The sequence below is a fragment of the Eubalaena glacialis genome, chromosome 13 (assembly GCF_028564815.1).
Source record: "Eubalaena glacialis isolate mEubGla1 chromosome 13, mEubGla1.1.hap2.+ XY, whole genome shotgun sequence".
NCBI classification, from domain to species: domain Eukaryota; kingdom Metazoa; phylum Chordata; class Mammalia; order Artiodactyla; family Balaenidae; genus Eubalaena; species Eubalaena glacialis.
Window position 1 is genome coordinate 45094922 of NC_083728.1, and position 21422 is coordinate 45116343.

A 21422-nucleotide genomic window follows, 5' to 3' on the forward strand; every position below is an offset into this window, starting at 1 on the left:
CCGCCCCCAGGTGTGGGTGGGGAGGCATAGGGAAGGCAAGGCCACTTGACAGGTCCTTCAGTGCTGTTCACTTTGGCTGCTTAGGGTCCACTGGAGTGACTGTCCAGGCTTAGGAACCAGCAGCTTCAATTGTGAAAAGGCAAGAGTCCCAGAGCCTGACTGTGGACCAGTCCTTATCTGTTTAAGGCTGCCTTTTCTGTTTGGAGCCGATGGCTCTCCCATGATGGCTTTTGGTGATGTGTCACCACTGCCAGATGCCACAGAGCGGTTTCAGAGGGCCTCAGCCACCGCATCTACTTCAAGTACCTTCTGAACCAGTGCAATTCAGAACTGCTTAAAATACTTAACACATTAAGACACACACACTTTAACCAACAGGCGCAAAACAGTGTGTTTACTTCATCCCACCTTCCAAAAAATGTGCTTTTATAACCAGTTGAACTCGTTATTTAGAAATTCAAGCTATATTTTTTGCCAACACACAATTCAAGCCATTACCTTTTAACAATTTGTTTACATTATCAACCCTACTAATGATTTTAAAAACCATTGCTGCTGGTAAGTTTCCTTCCATAAACACACCAACCCAGCAAGAGACTTTGCAGCCATGGCTAGGGTATTCAGCTCCTCCACTACTGATATGACCATTTCCATTTATGCTTACTCCAGTAATGTAAGATGATATATAGCCCGAAGTTGAGAATTCTTTATTTTGGGGGAAGAAAAATAAAACGGGATTACTTAACACTCCAGTTCTTCTTAGTAAAGTGTGTCACCGAGACACACCCGTGTTAAGAAGTGCATTTTTCTGCTTGTGCTTGTGCTCTGCAGTAATCTGAAATGTGACATTGCCCATCTCTAGCAGTGTGGTTTGTTTGCCGGGTAGGGGTGAGTTTCTAGACTATTCATACACTCAGTCCTGAACACACAGGCCTGTTTTATTACTTTGTTTGAAGATTGGGTGTGTCTAATGTAGTAGAAATTCTTGCATTCAGCGTTAAGTACAGACGAAACACGTTTCAAAGCCACATTTAAAAGTCTTCTTAATTATCCATTTTTTAAGATTATTCATATGACTGCTTTCCTCCTTTCAAGTGAATTGCTGAGAATTTATTATCCTTTCTAGTTCATTAAATCACTAAAATTCTCTACTGGTGCTATAAATAAATACGCCAGGCCATGAACTGAGACCAGTTGATAAAGGCAGCTTTGTCCTGGGTACCTGAGTCTTGCTCCTCATTAGCCCATACTTCTCTCTGACTATGTGAATATCTGTAGTACATTAAATTTTAGACACTAATGAAGCGAAGCCTTGCTCTGAGCACATATGGGGACTTGCTTTAAGTCGTGCTTTATTTAGTATTTTCAGTTGGACTAGATGCTAGATGGATGCAATGTTATAAAACCACATTTGTGCTTAGACGTGTTCAGGAAGCCTCAGGACACAGTTCACAGATGTCTCAGTTCTTTACCACTGTACCTCGTGTAAACCTGCATCTCGGACAGCTGGAAACTTGACAGCCCTCGGTTTCAGACCATGTTAGCCCAGGACCAGTTGCACTCCACAATGCAATCTAAGGTTCTAGATGGACTTATATAAGTGCTGGACTTGATCGTTCCTGTTACAGAATGATTGTAAGCCAGGTGTGAGTGTGGTGCTTTTAGCTCTTGTTGGGAGGCATGGAGATGAGGCCCTCGGAGAACTCACCTAGTCAGACCACCTAAGGCAGGATGAAATGTGAGAAAGTGCGGCGTGGAGAGGCTGGGAACCTTCCTTGTTGAGGTGTCTGTGGACTGCATTGTGAAGGATGGGTAGGCTTCCGACAGGTGAGCTGTAAGGAAGAGAGGGCAGGGAGGATGGCAGGAAGCAGTGGGCTCATTTCAGTTCAGGAATAGTCTTGTTTGCAAAGTGAGTGAATGAGGAGGACAAGTCACAGGGCTTGGAGTTGGTCATGGAGATCCAGAATGCACTGCAAACTGTGTGGCTTCCTCTCGCTGAGAAAGGTGAGACAGAATTTCTTCTTTTTTTTTCTGGATAGATGCTTGGTCTGCACTCCTAGCATGCTGAAGCAACAGGTGAGACCATCCTCCTTTCACATGGTAACCTCTTTAGGAAGAGCAGCACAGAGTAGTTGGTTAAGACTTGGCCACATGCTGGGACTTCCCTGGTGGCGCAGTGGTTAAGAATCTGCCTGCCAATGCAGGAGACATGGGTTCGAGCCCTGGCCTGGGAAGATCCCACATGCTTCGGAGCAACTAAGCCCGTGTGCCACAACTACTGAGCCTGCGCTCTAGAGCACAAGCCACAGCTACTGAAACCCGCGCTCCTAGAGCCCGTGCTCCGCAACAAGAGAAGCCACCACAGTGAGAAGCCCACGCACTGCAGCGAAGAGTAGCCCCCGCTCGCCGCAACTAGAGAAAGCCCGCGTGCAGCAATGAAGACCTGATGCAGCCAAAAATAAATGAATTAATTAACTAATTAATTAATTTAAAAAACTTGGCCACATGCCACTTAATAAATACCCCTTTTCATTTCCTTTTTATGCCATATTTTAAATTTTATGAGAGAGTATTACATTAAACAAATACTGGCATCAACCAGGTCTCCTGTACTGAAGTCTCAGTGGATCATGGCATCCCTACAGCTGGCTAGTAAAATGCTTATGCAGAGACCTGCCTCCTGTAAATTTTGATCACCCTTTTCAGAGACTGTCAACTCCTCCTTGGTTTGGTTCCAGTCATCATCAATACCGTGGATCTTGTATGAGTCTATGCAGTTCTTGACTGTGGTAAAATCATTGCTTCTCTGAGTGTTACTTAAAAAATTTGGAGCACTAATAGTTGAGTGGCCACTTTTCGAAGATATATTTTTGACTCGAATGCTTTTAATATGCTCATTATACTTAGGTACACATGTAAATACTGTCTACCTATTGTTGTGTGATGCAGAGATTGGGGAAACCCAAATTTGAGAACATATTTTCACGAATAGTCTTGACTTTCTAAATGAAACTTACTTGAGCATTATTTTATGAGCAACTAAATTTTATACTATACCTCCGGGCAGTTGTACTGACCTACTTCTATAGTAGCTCTTAATTAAAAAACAAAAACAAAAACAAAAAAAAACTCGCTAAATATATTATTAGAATGGAATTTTTGTTTAAAGTACCTTATTTTCTTAGTTCTGACACATGCAATGAAACTATGTATAGAAACCCCTCAACTTTTATTCTGATTAGAACAGCATGAGAGATAGAAGCAACAAGGGGTACTTTATTGGTGCCAAATAATTATTTCCTGCAGCAAATGGTGGTCGTCTCTGAATGTTACTTGGTGTTGATATAGTTAAGGTTATGCCAACACTTACAGTACAGTGTGCTTTTATATTGTGTCCTTCACAACAGTCATGGGGAATTGTAGACTTTAAAGCTAATTAAAAGAAAGTAGCGTAAAACATATTTTTTTATTTGGACTTAGAACAGATTTTACTTTGAGTTTTTGCCAGAAGCTGGTTTCTATAATAACCCTCCATCACAGGCTTCTAATTCTACTTGGATTTTTTGTTAGAACACGTTTTTGTGACTCAGTTTAGAAATGTATGTGCTTTTTTCATTTTCATTTGGTGGTCTCTACTCTAGAAAGGATATATTAAAAATTGGGTTTGAAGATGCCTGGTAATTTCAGATGTGTTTGTGTTTTCCTGTAGCACAATTTCTCTCAGTACAGCAGATCTTTTATTTTTAGATCTTGTATTGTTTGCTTAAAATAACTATATTTCATTCTAGTCACATACATTGTAAAAATGAAGGAAGGCGTTTCATTAAATAGTAATTAACTAAGGCTCTTGTGGATACGTGTATGGTGATAGTCAAAACACAAAATTGGTAACTTGTCTTTTCTATGTGACTTTGCAAAAATAGGAAATGAAAGTTTTTTGGTTTTTGTTTTTTTCTCGCCTTTAACAAAACTATCCTACTGATTTTACGGTGATAAAAATTTTTAATCTACGATAATGTATATCGTTCCTTCAGGTGTTTTGGGGGGCTGTACTATGTTGAGGGAGAGGAGAGCAGTGCTCATTTCTAAGTGCCTCTGAGTGACTGAGGGCAAACGCACGGTGAAGTGACTTGTGTTTGGGAATCTTGTTTTATCTTGCAGAGCTTTTTCACTAAGTTGTGAATGTTGGGGAAATTGGTTTGTTACATCTACCCTGTTAATAAACAGGACTGATATAGAATGGTTTGAAGGTTGGTTTGAAGATTGTCAGGATTTTTTCGTCCTGTTCCATGTGCTTATTGGAAAAGTGTGACTTTATCACATAAAGCCAGACATTCTTTGGTTAAGTACATAAGTGAAGAGGGCCTTTGAATTTTAATGATCTGAGTGTGGAGATGATTTTGGTTATTATCTTCCTAATATCAGAAAAAAATATACTAGGCAAAGTAAAAAATATCTATGCAAAGTATTTTTTATTTGACTAAAACATATTTTTCTCCTCTGTCAACTAAAGCCAACAACCGACCTGGAAAAAAGCTGCAGCTGTGGTCAGGCAGAGTCGTTCTTTCCAGAATTTCCAATAGGTTTAATGTCCCCTGTTGGGTCAGAACAGCCCCCCTTCGGGCCTTCTCAGAAGAGACCTCCCGAGGCCTGGTTTTACTTTTCTTTGGTTTTCAGGTACCTAGGAGAAAGTCATACATATAATGGGATCATTGTAATATGATAATAATATTTCTCCCTCTTAAAACTAATATGTTAATATTGATTCTATTTGTTTGAAAATTATTAATAATTTCAAAGGAGTCATTTAGCTCCAGGTTTAACCTGTGTATCACATTGTTGTAGGTTAATCTTTGATTGATTGATTGATAAAATATCTTTAGCAAATATTACCAAGAGAGTTAATAGGCTTCTATTAATCAGTTTTATGTACATGTATAGTTGTGTGCCATGAGAATTTAGTAGAAATGCATTGTATTAATACTGAAACTCTTACCAGTCCTGGCAATGGAAATTCACATTTTGGAATTTCCATGTAGACTTTTTACCATATCATCGGTTGTCATAGTAGCAGTCTCAACTGAGAATTGTGATTATATACTTTATCAAATGACTAGCTGATGAAAGCTCAATTATTCTAATGTAGTTCAGCCAGAATTCTGAGCCGGCATCTTGCCTGGTTAGGGGAATAATTAACCAACCTAAAGAAGAGAGCCCTTTTCTTCTGTTGAATTATATATATTTTACCTTATTTCACTGATTGTAAGGTGCCATCAGTTGTAAGGTATGCCTTTATTTTATGTACCAACAAGAAAGGGGAGGAGCCTAAAGTTATACTCATAAAATGCCATCAATTATAAGATTCAGCCCAATTTCAGAGATGTTAAAATGTTGCAGTGGGGGAGAAAAAGGAATCTTATAACCAATAAAATGCGGCACATGTCTATATATACATACATAGAGTTTTAGTTGGGTTTTGGTTATAATCATAATATTAAAATATAAAGAAAGTTATATTAAATAAGTCATTATTTCTGCCAAACATTATACAGATTCTTTAATTCTAGAAATCTAGAATTGGAAACGATAAGAGAGATATTGTGTAGTCAACAACTTTTACACACAAGGAAACTTAACATGAGATCACTCAGAGTATATAAAAATTAGCAATTGATTATCTTGTTTACTAAAGGATCTTAAACTTTATGAAAGAATTTATAGTATTTTTTTAAATACCTATCATTAGAGTATCTCATATGATATATTTTATATGTTCCTTTCAAGATCACCTCATTTAACATATGATAGAGAATGATTTGGCGTTTAGATGAGTTGTTTAATAGTCCAAACAAGGTACCCATAGACATAGCTATAATCATCAAATATCATGTTAACTGCTACATGAAATTTTAAAAGAATCGTTCCTGCCTTCAAAGAATTGTCACATTCTACCTTTGGGCATTTTTTCCAAATTTAATGTACAATTTTAAGGTTAACTGGAACTTTGTGTGGTGAATAGGAAATACTTAGTGAAACAGCCCATGAGCTTCATCCCTCCAGCCACACAGAGGCATGCCTTGCCCAAGTGTTTGTCTTAGTTATCATCACCCTTGGTGCTAGAATTCAAATTGGGTCATTGTTGAGAGGCCAAATTGAGTTGCTAGTGTAGACATTGCTGGGTGGCTCTGGACTACTTGCCGCTTTGGGCTCTCTCAGGAGGTGGGTACAGCTGGGTATCCACCAACAGGTGGTCTCGAAGTCCAGCGGACACCCAGCCTGGAGTGTGGGTTCCAGGTGCACAGTTGGGCATTGTGTGGGACCTGATCACAATGCACGACAGAGATCTTGATTATTGAACCTCACTTGCAAAATCCGAACAAGAGCCACAGCAAACCGGGGCCTGCTTGGTGGGGCTGGAGCAAGCCTGCAGATGGATGAAATGTCAGTAGCTGTAAGCCAGGAAGATTAGGAGGGCAGGGAGCCAGATGAATCTTTGGGTTTTTGTGTTTTGGAAAGTTGTATCACAAATATTTCCTGCTTTGGGTACAATTGTTACTAATAGTGGAAGTTTACCTTTGCAGAGTGTTTTCAACTTTTATCAAAGTGCTTTCACAAACATGTCATCTTGCCTTCAGGAGAAACCTGAAAGGGATGAGCTAGGTAGAATCACCCCATTTGGCAGATGAGTAGAATGAGGTTTACAGATTCTAAGTAAGTAACCCTAAGTTCGCTAGTTATTGGCTCTTTTTGTTTTTTACTATACGGTGCTGCCCAATGCTTGACTGTATTTATTTCCAAATTTAGCATGCATATAGTCTGTTTTCCAGCAACTGTTGCTATCTTTAGGGATTGCCACCATTTTGTCACTTATATTTTATACCTCCCAAATCACAAACATAACTTTTGCTCAGTACTGAACAGAAAGATAAGCAAAACCAAAACACTGTTCCATCATAATTTATCAGGTTATATTACTCTCCTCTGTTAGGTTCTGGAGGTGTCCACCCTGTAGCTGTTTAGGTGTCTTGTAGTAAACCAAATACAAGTCCAGACAAGGAGTGCAAGGTTAGAGCAAGTTAAACAAGAGTTGCCAGCGTTGTTAGTTGTTGACATCGCATTTGTTGGTGTTAACCGTGAATGGCTGGTTTTCTAATTTTCCTTTCACTGGAGAGCCTCTTCTGTTTCTGAGCGGCTTCCTCATGGCTGCTGCGCTCCTGTGTTCCTTCCTGTTACAGTTCCTCTCCATTTCTTCCCAGAAAGTGTCCTTCTCCCATTCTTCCAGCAGTTGCTTCCTGCAAGGTACAGAGTATATATATGTTCATGGTTTTCATATCTGTAAATTCAGACTTGTGTTTTTCTTTTAAAGTAGATTAGAAATATGAAGATAAAACATTACATAAGATTGTGGGCTAATTACTGTGGGTGAAAATTAGAGTGAGTGGAACAGACACAATTAAGCAAGTGGTCAGGAAATCTGCGCTCCAGTCTGGACATTGCCCCACAACCTAACTGTGGACTTTTCACAAATCCCGTAATCTTCTGGACCCCTAGTTACCTTATCTGTGGGACAGAGTTGCATTAAATGATTTCTATAGCCCCTTTTAGTTCCAGACCTTACTCAAGTCCCCAAACTGAATAAACAAGATTCTGTAATACCAAATAAAGACCGGATGTCTGGCAAACCTTCCAGTGGTGAAGAGGATGATCTAAGTGAGCTTAATTCTGTTCATAATTTTATTATTATCGGGAATTGAATGGGAAGAGATAAAGGTGATTGAACTTTCCGGCAGTTATAAAATTATCTGAAATCCACTGCTATTAGCTAACCTTTTCAGCTTGGTTCCTAATCTTGCTCACCATTGCATGCCCGACACCTAATACACTGCGTGATCAGCATGTTTGTATTTTGAGAATACTTTCATAAAAGATTGATGGGCTTCTTGACTTCACCTATTTATTTACTTTATGAGGGCAAATTAACCATGTCTCATAACAGCTTTAAAATTCAGGACATGTAGGAACAAGTGGTATGCTAGTCAGAAAGAAATTTTAGAGGTGAAATTTGACAGTAGATACCAGGCTGGTATTCTTTATTCTTCAACCCAGTGGGTGATGTTTATCGGTTACAGATTCAATAGATGGGATTTTAACTATTTATATTTAATTTCAAGGGGGGGAAAGAAGCCATAATTTGTGTTTAATGAGATAGACTATAGAAATGAAAGCAGAAAATAAAGTGATACAATGAATATTTTGACTATTCAAATTAATCTGCGATTTCCGTAACATTTTATTATGTTCTGCATCATGAGTTACTCTGAAAGACAGATATGGCTTCTCTTTCCAGAAAAATAAATGCAAACTCCCAATTTTGCATGTGATTTGAGGGGTTTGTTTTATGGGCTCCATTAAGTTGATGCAGCCTTGCCTTCTTCCTTGTCTGGTGGCCCCTAGTCCAAATTCCTGATAGGAAAGAACCCTGGGATGTTAAGCCTTAAAAGTCCTTGGAAATAATCTAGACCAGTGTTACTTAAACTGTGGTCATGAAATCAATGGACTGTATCAAAACCAACATTAAAAAGAAAAGAATAAAACAGAAAATATCAGAGTGTTTCATAACATGCTAAGCATAAGTTTTGTTTTGTGACCTTCTTTCCATTTGTATATAGATATATGTGTTTATGTGTGTTAGTACCGGGTCTGAATACAAAATGGATTTCTTGCTGTGGATTGAGGGTAAAGTTTGAGAAACACTCATCAATTCTGGATGAACCTCTTCATTGTGTAGGCGCTTTAAAGGCTAAATGATTTGTCCCGACACTCTCCCTCCCCCCCCCTCCCAACACACACACAGCTCTTTAATCTTTAGTGGCTGAGCCAGGACTGAACCAGGCTATTTGATTGCTAATTGTGCTGTACCACAGTGCTAATTTTTTGAAATAGAATTTGAAGTAGATTATTTTAAAATATTAGGTGGTTCATCTGTTTCACACTTGGCATTTTTTAATCCTTTGTTTTTCCCACTAATTGTCTCTGTCACTGCCCTTTAAAATAATTTGGGCTTGAGCTGCTTTTCCTGAGAATTGAAAAATATTTGGGGACCTCTCAGTTGGCTGTCTACACATCTGAATCATAGAATTTGACACTTAGGGGCTAATCAGAATTTCAGAACAAGACATGAAGGTTCAAAATTAAATTATTTTGAATTATTTGTCCATTCACTTGAAATGAATGTGAAACGTGGCTCCAGATGTTGATAGCGGAACATTGGGAAGACCTTGTAACATTCCCTTAGTCATGTGTATGAGGTTTTCTCAAACTTGAATGTCATATAGATTACTTGGAGAGTTTTGTTAAAATACAGATTCTGATGCAGAGTCTGGCTGAGGTCATGGGTTTCTAACAGGCTCCCAGGAGGTGCTGCTGCTGCCCCTTCGACCACACCTGCAGTAGCAGGGACCTTATATTAACTGCCTTATTATCGTGGTAAGAAAAGGTGGCTCTCAGCAAGCTTTTCATTGTCTTGATTTTATTAACATTTTCATGCCTTTCTAAATTGGCTACAAAAATTAAAATATCTTTATTGTTTTTTAAAAAACTGGATTATTTTTTGTAGTTAAAAACATGTCTTTAAAACAGCCGTGCTCATCGGTCCCCACATCCGTGAATAAGGACAAGGCCCCTCTTTGCAGCACTGTTCTAGGTGATTCCAGTTTAATTCATATTTCCAAGCTTCTCCACAAAACTTAATTTTCTAAATAACTGAAACTTAATTTTATAAAGAACATTTTCTAAAATATTATATAATTTTCTTTCTTAAACTATTGCGTGCACTTTTTCCTTTATTCTAGGTAAAAGAGCAGTGTTTTTTGGAGGCTTTTCTGGTGAAGGGTGTTGAACTATATGCAAAATGAATAAAAACCACAAAACTTCTAAGTTCTTGTGTCTGTCTCATGCTTTTTGTCTGTTTTGTCTTTCCAGCTGCTGATAAGTCTGTCTCAAAACGCTTCATTTCCCTTCTATTCTAATTGATTACTTTCTGACCTGAAGGAGCCAGCTACTAGGTTTGTTAGAAGTACACAGGGAATTAATCCCAGTCAAAAGGAGCTCCCTGTCCTGGGGGCTTTCCTAGGATGGTGATGGTCAGGAAGTTCAGTAGCACTTGAGCAGGAGAGAAATCCTTTGGTTTTAATCATATTCTGAAAAGTTAGCTCTAATAGGAACTCACTTGTTTCTTCTTCGTGCCTTTCTCCATGTGTTTCTTTCTCTCTCTCTGTTTCTCACACACACACACATTGTGTGGTGAAGTGTGTTTGCAGGCAGTTGGAAGTGTGTGTGTGTGTGTGTGTGTTAGCCCTATGACTGGGAATACGGTACTTGTAGTAAATAAGTGGCACTTCAGGGTTTGTACGAAATGGGGATGAACAACCTGTGCTAAAGACCATGGTTCTCTTTGCACACAGTCTGTCCTGCAGTGGCTTTGTAAACAGGTTTAAGAATAATAATGATGACAATAAAGAGGATATTCCTTGGTTCAGTTTAGTGATTCTGGGTCCCAGGGATTTAAAGTCTGATTTCAGTTGTGTTATCTTTAGTAGATTGTCGGTTATAACAGCAACCAAAGCTCCCATTTGTTGGGCCCTCACTCTCAGGAACTCATTATTCAGATGGATGTGGTGCAGCAAGCAGGGCGGTGGTCATGAAGGTGCGTCAGGTGGGGGCAGCACGTGGCTGCCACCCTTCAAACCAGTAGGAGTGATAGTGCTTCATTCTCCTCATTAGGCCCCCCCCTAGAAATGCATGCGCATGTGTGGAACCTGCAGCAGGTGTTTTGGTTTTTCCTTACTCAGCAAAGCTAGAAACGTTGGCGGATTCACATCTATGAAAACCGTGTAGTGGTCAGTACTGTTCTGATTCAAAGCTGAGAGAACCTGTTTGCATCTTAACTGTGCAGCATTGGAACATGTATCATTTTGGGTAGCCTTATTATTGGTTTTGTGTTAGAATTTGTGAATTACATTCTTTAAAACTGTGATGAGGCTAAATGTAACCATAACATTTAGGTTGGATTTTTTTGAAGTCCTGAACAGGGCCCCATTTCACATATTTTTAGTGAATTACAGCCTTTAAACACTGATTACCAGATTTGTCTCATTTGAATCTTATTTTTACATCCAGAATGTGTCTTATGTTTCAGTGCAGCTAAACCTACTGGTATCATTTTAGTCTAATTAACAGTATTTTGTGATCTGGGACTCCTGTCAAAGATCATTATAGGAGCTAGAAAACACTGGGGGGTAAAATGAACACATGACCTCATCTCTTATTTGTACTAGACTATAACTTGCATTCAAAGAGACTAAAAAAGGAAAAAGAAAAATTTCATTCCTTCCCATTAAGCTGTAATAAATGTGTTTAATATGGATTTGCTATTAGTAATCCCTTTTAGCTGGTAGAATGGAAGATTTTGTTTGAAGTACTAGAAACTAAATGCTGCCGGGATCAAGATTTTACTAGAAACAGAGGAGATATCAGTCCCTGCTTGTTTAACTGGGGGAATAAAAATGCACATCTACTGAAGAAAAATCTGTGGACATAAACTCATCTCTTCCTGTTTTCAAATATATTTCATAGGTTGTTTATCTTATTTAAATGTACAATAATATAGTAGCCAAGAGAATGCAACTGCTGTTCCTTTAATATCAGAACTATGCACACTACAATAGGTGTCACTGTTTTGCTTGGTCCAATCATGACTGGTGACTTCAGCTATTGGCTCCGAGCACTGGCTGTCTGACTCCATCTGCAGGGCTGTAATACCTACTCTCCTCCGATCCATTCACCACACAACTTCAGCCGGCCGAACAGACTCACGCGGCTCCAGCACATCCTGCTAACCTAATTCAGAAAACAAGTGCTACGGCTCTCTGCCTGTCACCTTTGCTCAGTGTAGCATTTTCAGGTGATCTAGGAAACTGGGTTATTTTTATGAGCAAATAAGAGAAACAGGAATCATGATGGGGATGTATTTAACAGACCCAGTACTGGATAAAACTTAAAGCCAGTTTCTAATTCAACATAGTAAAAAGGTCACCTTGCCCGGCTGAGAAAAGAAGCAAAATATCAGCTTGCTGGTTTCTGTTCTCATCTTAGCTCGTGCTAGCCTCTTTTCCTTGATGCTCACACCGATTTGGAATATCTGGCTGTAAAGAGAGACCTACTGTACTCATGGTAGATGACAAGGAAAAGAACATGAAATGTCTCACCTTCTTCTTGATGCTTCCAGAGACGGTAAAGAACAGATCCAAGAAAAGCTCGAAGAAAACAAATCCCAGCAGTAGCAGCAGCAGCAGTAGCAGCAGCAGCAAGTTGCCTCCAGTTTGTTATGAAATAATTACCTTGAAGACTAAAAAGAAGAAGAAGATGGCTGCTGATATATTCCCCCGAAAAAAACCGGCCAACTCCAGCAGCACCACTGTCCAGCAGTACCACCAGCAGAATCTCAGTAACAACAACCTTATTCCGGCCCCGAATTGGCAGGGTCTTTATCCCACCATTAGAGAGAGGTAAGTGCCGGGCCAGCATATTTACTTTAAAAGTTTTCCTGTGTTGAAGTTTCTGCTTTTGCACAACGTGTAATGTATTTTAACATAAATCTGTGTTTCCTCTTTTCCCAGAAGCTTTATTGGTAATGGAAAACTGCCTTGTATCTTTTCCAGAATAGTACAGCTGTTTTCCTCTTAGATAAAAATGTTTTTGTAAGCTGTAACATTTAGGTGACAGGGTTGTGTCTGTGGGTTATAGAAGATAGAAACCTTTTATTTGTCCTTAAGTCTAAAGAAAAGTTTGGATAACTTTTTTTTTAAACTTCAGTTACTTCCATGTGTTTGCAGTGATTACAAACGCAGTTGTATAGTTGGAACCTTTATTTGTAGCTTTACCCTGAAGTTATTAAACTGTTGTTTAGCTTGTGAACCTTTTGTGGGTTTTGTATGTTGGGGAGGGGGTGTTAAAACGCTGTGAATTAATGAATTGCCTCTGTTTACAGAAATGCAGTGATGTTCAATAATGATTTGATGGCAGATGTACACTTTGTGGTTGGGCCACCAGGTGGGACTCAGCGGTTGCCAGGACACAAAGTAAGCAACAGATGCATTACTCGTTTAGTACTGAGATTTACAAAGAGGGACCCTCTCCGTGAGCCTGGAACTTGGGGTGGGCAGCTTGCCAATGGCAGGCAGTGCGTGTTTCACCCGATCACAGAGAAAGCGCAGCGTCTCCAGAGGGCCTTGGCCACGCTTAATTTTTTTCTTTGTTTCCTTCTACCCTGCTTTATGTCTCACACAAAAACATGCCCTCTTAACTCTACAGTCATGGGAAGTTGTTGCGATAGGTTAGGAAAGTCATATGTTTACCCTTCTCCTAGAAATCAGTTAGATAAGCTTTTATTTTATTTATTTTATAATGAAGGAACTTGGGCATCAGTCTGTTAAAGCCTTGATAATTAGCAGCATAGAGACTGGTTTGCGTGAACTTCTGTCTTTTGCTTTCATGGCCGGATCCACTGTACCTTGGCTTTGTCAGTAGAGCAGGTGTTAGGTGCTCTGTGTCCACTAAAGCTGATTGCTTAGAGTTGTTTTTCTGGATTGATTTGCTGAAAATGTTTTCAATTTAGTGCATGAAATAAGATTTCCCTGTCTCCACAGTATGTTTTAGCTGTTGGGAGCTCTGTTTTCCATGCAATGTTTTACGGAGAACTTGCCGAGGACAAAGATGAGATCCGTATACCAGATGTCGACCCTGCTGCTTTTCTCGCTATGCTGAAGTAAGCATCTTGCGTATGTTTGGAAAGAGTTTGTTTATGCTGTTTTTGTGCTCTTATGGCTTCACAGTTAAGTATAACTTCCAGGTAATAGAAAAGAGAGACTGAGGAAGAAAGTGGGTGCTGCTTACCTTGTAAATGTTTTTGATGAAAACTCCTGTGCATCTTTCCATGGGGAGCATGTGGAATGAAGCAGACGTTTACAATCACACCTTGGCATGGAATTTGGGGGCAAGTGGCACGTATAGTGATTTCATTTTTAATGACTTATAATTAAAGAAAAAGAACTTTCTGGTGTGTTATCTAATAGAGCATGTTCTCTCTGAAAGTATTGTGTGTGAAGAAGTCTTTAAAAAGACATAAATTATATTTTTGCTTCACAATTCCAGAAATTATATACATTATTTAAATACCACCAGTTAGGAGGTTTTTAAGTTTTCTAGGAGTTATTGTCTCCTATCAGCAAATATAAAACTTACTATCTGTTGAAATTGTCTGATCTTGATGCACACATACATACACATGCTCTCACATGAAGTCAGATACTATTTCTCAAGGATAAGAGACATTTGCATTTTGTAGTAGAGGAGAAATTTTTGAAAGATGAATGATTTTCTATAGATTTATATGGATTTGTTCAGAAAAACTTTAATTGGTCATAAAGAAATGTAAAGTTATAAGATATAAATTTATTTAAAAAATAGTTTTCTCTCTCATGGGTCTTTTTCAGAATCCAGTAAATGTTAACCAGATAAACAGAATCTACTTCTGTGACCTGTGTTGGTGCTGGACAGTGTCATAGTCTACTGTGTGGTTAGGGTCCAGTGATTATTCTAAGTAATATTTAGGTGATTTTTCTTGATTCTTATTCTAGCACACCAAAGTGTATCAGAGTTCAAGGTTACCTGCTGCTGTGGGGATTTTGAGTCACTGGAATAAATTACAATGTTTGTTGAAAAAAATTATTCATTGGGTCAACAAGTTGGACAGTAATCCCACAAACATTTAAAATGTTGATATATATTGTCTTCTGCCTACTGAAAAATAAGTATTATAGTTAGTTCCAGAACTTTAAAGTGTTTAATTCTTTATGTGTAGTATAGTTTTGAAATCCATTTGCTGCTCTCTAGAACTTTCATAGTGGGAGATAGGGAAATTAAAGGCAAGTGAGCACGTGAAGTACCAAAACATAAACTAATCCACTACTTTTAACGAACAGACACTTTTGTGACCTTGGTAATGTTTTAGAGATATATATACAGAACTCAATTTTACCTGTAGCGATTTTTGTGTGTTGTTTTTTTCCCCAGTGAAGTTAGCTTTGTATATTTGACATTATTTCTGTTGCAGAGGAGAATGCTGACACTAGTTCGGCATTTTGGCATCACTGTAGTCAAGTAGACTGTTGTGTTGCCGCAGATATATGTACATAATTAGGAAACCCGAGTACGAGTCACAAAATTCCATTTCACCTAAGCCATTTGATTCATCATTTGACAGGCATCTTTTCTTACAAATGTGTTGCCTAGAATATATCTTGATACAGCTTTTTAAAATTATATGAGCAGTCCACATAAAGTGGTGAGAATCAGAAATGTAGCAGGTGCCATTTACTGTCATGCTGTGCTTGATCAGCACAGCGTGGTTGCCTGGGATAGCGGAGGCCAGGTTTTCCTCACCCCTGCATTGTGGGTGAGTAGCCAGTACTCCTGGAAAGGGGGCTGTCAAGAAAAAGGGAAGACTGCTCACTTGCCAGTTCCAGGGTAAGAGCTACAAAGTGCTGACCGCGCTGCAGAATCCTCCCCACGGTCCTGGTGCTGCAGGTATTTAGTCGAGCAGTCTTGCCATCTTGCCAGTGGCTGGCTTAGTCTATCAGAAAAGAGTAAGGGCTTCCTGGAAGAAAAAAATTCAGGTTCCATTCATGATTGTGGTCATTTTTCTCATTGCCATCCTTATATTTTTGTACTTTCTTACAGAAGCTATTGCTTATTTCCTGTTATATGTGTTTCACTAAGGAAAATGTCACAGCAAGTAGCTAAACACCTTAGCTAGAAAAATTTTTTAATTATGTTATTAGTATGTATTTTTTACTCATGTGTAGTTCTTACTATCTCTTAGCCACAGCATCTAAAAGAAGCAGATGATTTCTATCTTTACATACCATCTTGGGAGACTGCCACTGTCCCCCAAAACAATAAGAAGTGTCTTATCTCCTGAAATGGGGACACTTCACAGAAGCACACAAATAGTGCATACTTAGACTTTCTTACTTTGTTTTTTAATTAAGTATATCTGGAAATAATGTATTCTTTAATTCTGAAGGTGGAAGGAATGTGTGGGGGAGAAGAAAGAATTTAGAGTTAAAAAAAAAAAAAAGCCAGATACAAAGCCTGCCTTGGATTCTATGTAAAGTTAACTGGAAGATAGCATTGGAGCCCATATTTAAAAGTCTACTGAACTTGGAACTACTTGAAAAATATCTTAAGATCAGGTTTTGTTTTGTGTTTAAGGAAAATCCAAGTCATTCTTATATAATAGCGTCAAGATGCAATCATTGCTAACATTATAGTATTGATATTAAAGATACTTGTTTCCATCTGAATTTGCGGAAACATTTTTAAGTAAGTCTACATACATATATTTCTCCTAAAACATATGGGGGTTATTTTTAACTAAATATAGTATAGTATATATAATAGAATTTTGCTATATTTTTCCCTCATATTCACTATTTTTGATTTCAGTCCCTTCTCAAACAGTTCTAGTATCTTCTATTTTTGTAGCTTTAAAATAGAGGCTAGAATGGTTACATGAAGTTAATGTCTTTAATAATACAAACTTTCTACTAAGTTGAAATATTAATAACTTATGAATGTATTTCAGATGTTGCTTTAATGTCTAATCATGTTTGTAATAACTGTCCCATAAGATGATTTTCTTGGAACTAACTTGAAAGTAGTTACATCTTTTCTCACTGGACACGCTCATTTTTGTGAAAATTCCATGTACATGCAGCGCTCTTTCTTGCAGATACATCTATTGTGATGAAATTGACTTGGCTGCTGACACAGTCTTGGCCACTCTTTATGCTGCCAAAAAGTACATCGTCCCTCACCTCGCCCGGGCCTGCGTCAATTTCCTGGAGACCAGCCTGAGCGCCAAGAACGCCTGCGTCCTCCTGTCCCAGAGCTGCCTGTTTGAGGAGCCGGACCTGACCCAGCGGTGCTGGGAGGTGATCGACGCCCAGGCCGAGCTCGCTCTCAAGTCTGAGGGGTTCTGTGATATTGACTTCCAGACACTAGAAAGTATCCTCCGCAGGGAAACTCTGAATGCCAAAGAAATTGTGGTTTTCGAGGCAGCTCTCAACTGGGCTGAAGTGGAATGCCAGCGACAAGATCTGGCTTTGAGCATTGAAAACAAGCGCAAGGTCCTCGGGAAGGCGCTTTACTTGATCCGCATCCCGACCATGGCCCTGGACGATTTTGCAAACGGTGCTGCACAGTCTGGAGTCTTAACTCTGAACGAGACCAACGACATCTTCCTTTGGTACACCGCGGCCAAGAAGCCCGAGCTGCAGTTCGTGAGCAAAGCCCGCAAGGGCCTCGTCCCGCAACGCTGCCACCGTTTCCAGTCGTGCGCCTACCGGAGCAACCAGTGGCGCTACCGGGGCCGCTGCGACAGCATCCAGTTCGCCGTCGACAAGAGGGTGTTCATCGCGGGCTTCGGGCTGTACGGCTCCAGCTGCGGCTCGGCCGAGTACAGCGCCAAGATCGAACTCAAGCGGCAGGGCGTCGTCCTGGGGCAGAACTTGAGCAAGTACTTCTCAGACGGCTCCAGCAACACCTTCCCCGTGTGGTTTGAGTACCCGGTGCAGATTGAGCCGGACACCTTCTACACGGCCAGCGTGATCCTGGACGGCAATGAGCTCAGCTACTTTGGACAGGAAGGCATGACGGAAGTTCAGTGTGGCAAAGTCACCGTCCAGTTCCAGTGCTCGTCGGACAGCACCAACGGCACCGGGGTGCAGGGGGGCCAGATCCCCGAACTTATATTCTACGCTTGAGCACGCTTCCCGGAGCAGTGCGGGCTCTGAGGTGCACACCACACTCCTCCTTGCTTGATGCTTAGCTCGGCTGCAGATATGCGATCAGCGCAGGTAATTTGTAATGAACGGAGCTGTAGGCAGGTTCTAATTTCTTTCAACCTTTTAATTATGTACAGACAAAAATGCGGCATTCAGCTTTTAACTCTATGTCTAAAATTTAGAGCCAAGTTCTCATCAAGGCTTGTGTTTCTTAGAGTTGGATCTATACATCTGGGGAGATTTTTGAGTTCTTTTCCAACTGCCCCACTGACCTCCCAGTTTTGTCCCTCTTAGGAAAATTTTCAGATCACCTCAAATTCCCTTTTGGGCTTTATTTTAAATAGGAATAAATAGTCTAAAATAACAATAACAAGAATTATTTTTAAACAGAACCCCTCACTTCCCGAAAATCAGATAAACCTCAGTGTACAATTTTGAAAGACGTTTTGCTTGATAATTAATAATTTAGAAAGTAGACAGTAGTCACCTTTACCTTCTTATTTTATTTCCTTTTAAATATTTTACTTTTGGGCATTGCTTTTTCTTAAATCCTAAATTCATAAGATTGTTAAATTTTAAACTGCAAAGTGTCAATGTAAAGTAAGCAAGTAAGAAATTGGAAGTTTTAGGTCATGACTTTTGCTACAAACAGATTTATATTCTTTTAGTTTAGAAGACAGAATATTGCAGTACAGAGACTTCTTTTAGAAGTAACTAAATTATAAAATTTTATTGTCATTAGGAAAAAGTTGCAGGCCTATTAATTTAAACTAAAACGGTTTTAAAAGGAAGCCTAAAAAAGTCCCATACAACAAATACTTTAATTGATGACATATTATAATACAGAGTTTGAAAAAGTCAGACCCTTTTCCCTGCTTAGATTCTGATCCCTGCCATTTGCGGGTTTTCAAAAGTTGTACTGTGTAGAATTCCTTTTCCCTTCTTCCCATGAAAAGAGGACCAAACAATTCTTTAGATGAATGGAATAACAATTAGTTTTGTAGCGCCACATGTTAATGTAATAAGATATTTTATTCATTGATTTTTTTTTTTTTTTTTAAATCTGAAATGTACTTCACCGGATCTACTTTGACCACATTGTATCTTCTTAGTTAATTATAATTCTGTCCTGTTCCTGGACTGCTAGAATCTGGCCTCTGGCCATCTTAAAGTGCCAATATATGCCTGCAGGGTTTTTAGAAAATGGTCTAGAGCGATACACTTGATGATACCTAATAGTCACTGCCTCAGCATCACATCCAGCTCTCTTATTTGTCCACGGATAATGTAAACAAAGGAGGGAAAAGCGCATCAAAACATTCTCCTTCAGCGAAGGCTTGTGCTGGCTTAGTGCCCGTGACCCTGGTGGTGTCCACTGTGTTTCACTCCCAGTTGAAGTATCCATGTGTTTCTGGGCAGCTTTTCTGCCCAGCGTGATCCTGAGATGGCTTCCCCGCCACCCAGAGTGTGGTCGCTGGCCGCCTCCTTCTCCTGCTCTGTGAACCCGAAGTTGGCTCTGGAGCAGGGGTTAGTCCTGGGGTGGGTGTGTGCGTGGGTGCCCGTGCGCGTTCAGGTGCGTGCCAGCTCAGGAATTGTCTCCTCCCTGCCTGGTCAGTGAGGGCTGGGACAGAAATGGTCCCCCTGCTGGCCCCAGCTGGGCCCCAGTGAGTGACCGCCTGTGCTTCTGGGCCACTTGTCCCCCTGTAGACGTGGGCTTGTTGCTTCGGCCGGCTTCCCTGATGGAGGAGAACACTGGATTACGGGAAACGTTTTAATCACCTTTACCATTACCTATGTGTGTTAGCGCAGATGATCAAAAGCTATTATGGTGATTATAGATGAGTATTCCCAGGACAACTTTCCAAAATTATCTAACAATTATTTCTTATTAGCAAGATGACAGTAGTTTTGGCAAACTATGAAATAAAGGTACGTTTTCAATTTAAAAAATGCTTCTACAAAGGGTATTATTTATAAATTATGGTTAAACATTTCGGTAACTCATAGTTACTTTGCAAATTGGTAGACTATATACCTAATTAGAAGGCACTCATTTTTAAGCCAGAGGAGAAGAAACTTTATTTGACACTAATTTCATCATATCAGATTGTTGGCGGTGGGTGTGATAACCTTAGAGTGAAGATTGTTCATTCAGTAACACCCATGGTCAGTGCTCCTGTTAGTAGCTGCCCTCCAGAGGCTGGGGAACCGCTGGGTGAGAGCCACGTGAGATCCTGTACACTAGGTGTGGAAGAACTTAATTTTATATTAATTACTATCACCTGAAAAAGAAAAAAAAACAAAACCCATCCATCATCTGATTGGCTGGTGCCAAGATCTGTGGGTTAAATTTGAAAGTTGTATTTAAAACAAGAAAATTTTATCTTTTAAATCCCTATTCTCCCTTCTGCATTTTCAATGACATGGAATTAAGGCTAAGTAATGTGCTTGCTTTATTTTCTTTGGTCATCTCAAATTTTGTAGCTTTTAAAACTAGAAACCATTGTTCTGACAAGGCGGGCAACTGTAGTGTATAAACGCAACTTTATTAAACAATGCCCTATAGATGATTTTCCCAGTGTATCTGGCAGTCTTTGTCATTGTTTATTTCCTGGGGATAAGGGGAACTAGGCTAGCAGTTCTAATGTAACATTCTTTAAGCATATCTTAATATAGTATTTAAGTAAATGGTCTAATTTCTACATAACTGTTGCACTGAACTGTCTTTTTTTTAAGGTGTTTAAATAAGCTCGCTAATTCAAGACACTAGCCACTTGTGCATCAGTGTGCTTGAATTCAGTAGCTTACAGCATTATTTATGAAGGAAAAATATATAAATATGAAGTACCTCATGTTGAATGTTATTGTACTGTATTTTTAATGTAACAGTGCAGATCTTGTTAGACACATGAATGTATATAATCATGTTAAGTGAAAATAAAATAAAACTGGTTCATAGATTTGTTTTCCTTAGCATTTTTGTAGGTCCCTTGAAATAGTAAAAAAAAAAAAAACTCATTCTGGCACTTTTGGTGCCACTTATAATTTACAGAGATGGTTCTTTCAGGAGCATTTGTTTGCTAAGTTATTCACATATCCTTGATCCCTAAAGAAGTAAAAATCTGAGGCAAAAGCATACAAGAACAATGAATATGTTAATCAGTTGCATTGTGGAAAGCCTGACTGTTAAGTTGATGAGAGGGAGTGAATGGATACATTTATATTCCAGGAATGGAGTTTGTGGTTGGCTGGCATTCTGGGTAGAGTTGCTCAAATGTCTTGTAGATCTCCCTGTACTCTGGGCTGTTGATACCAGATCACATCTAGCTTTGGATGTGACCAGTGCTGCTGCTTATTCCTGCTTTGTTATAATTGCTTACGTTTAGGAATAAAAAAGATAAATGTCATATGACAATTGTGAATATAATTTTTATGTCCTCAACTAGTTTTCCGTTATATTTCCCTATATCAAGTACATATACACACACACACACACTCATATATAATTATACACAC

The 21422-nt window shown here is 39.3% G+C and overlaps 1 protein-coding gene across 2 annotated transcripts in view; it reads left to right on the top strand.

Annotated features, from left to right (window-relative positions):
• BTBD3 (BTB domain containing 3) overlaps positions 1–20866 on the top strand; it is a 39033-nt gene extending 18167 nt beyond the window's left edge. The window contains exons 2-5 of one of the 2 annotated variants that reach the window (XM_061209017.1): positions 12287–12566; positions 13049–13139; positions 13707–13825; positions 16853–20866. In XM_061209017.1, the coding sequence (XP_061065000.1) occupies positions 12424–12566; positions 13049–13139; positions 13707–13825; positions 16853–17885 (1386 nt within the window). In that variant the 5' untranslated portion in view covers positions 12287–12423 and the 3' untranslated portion in view covers positions 17886–20866. Of the gene's footprint in view, positions 1–11823; positions 12567–13048; positions 13140–13706; positions 13826–16852 lie in introns of those variants that run through there. The other variant, XM_061209016.1, reaches the window with a different exon arrangement.
• Positions 20867–21422: the final 556 nt, after the last annotated feature.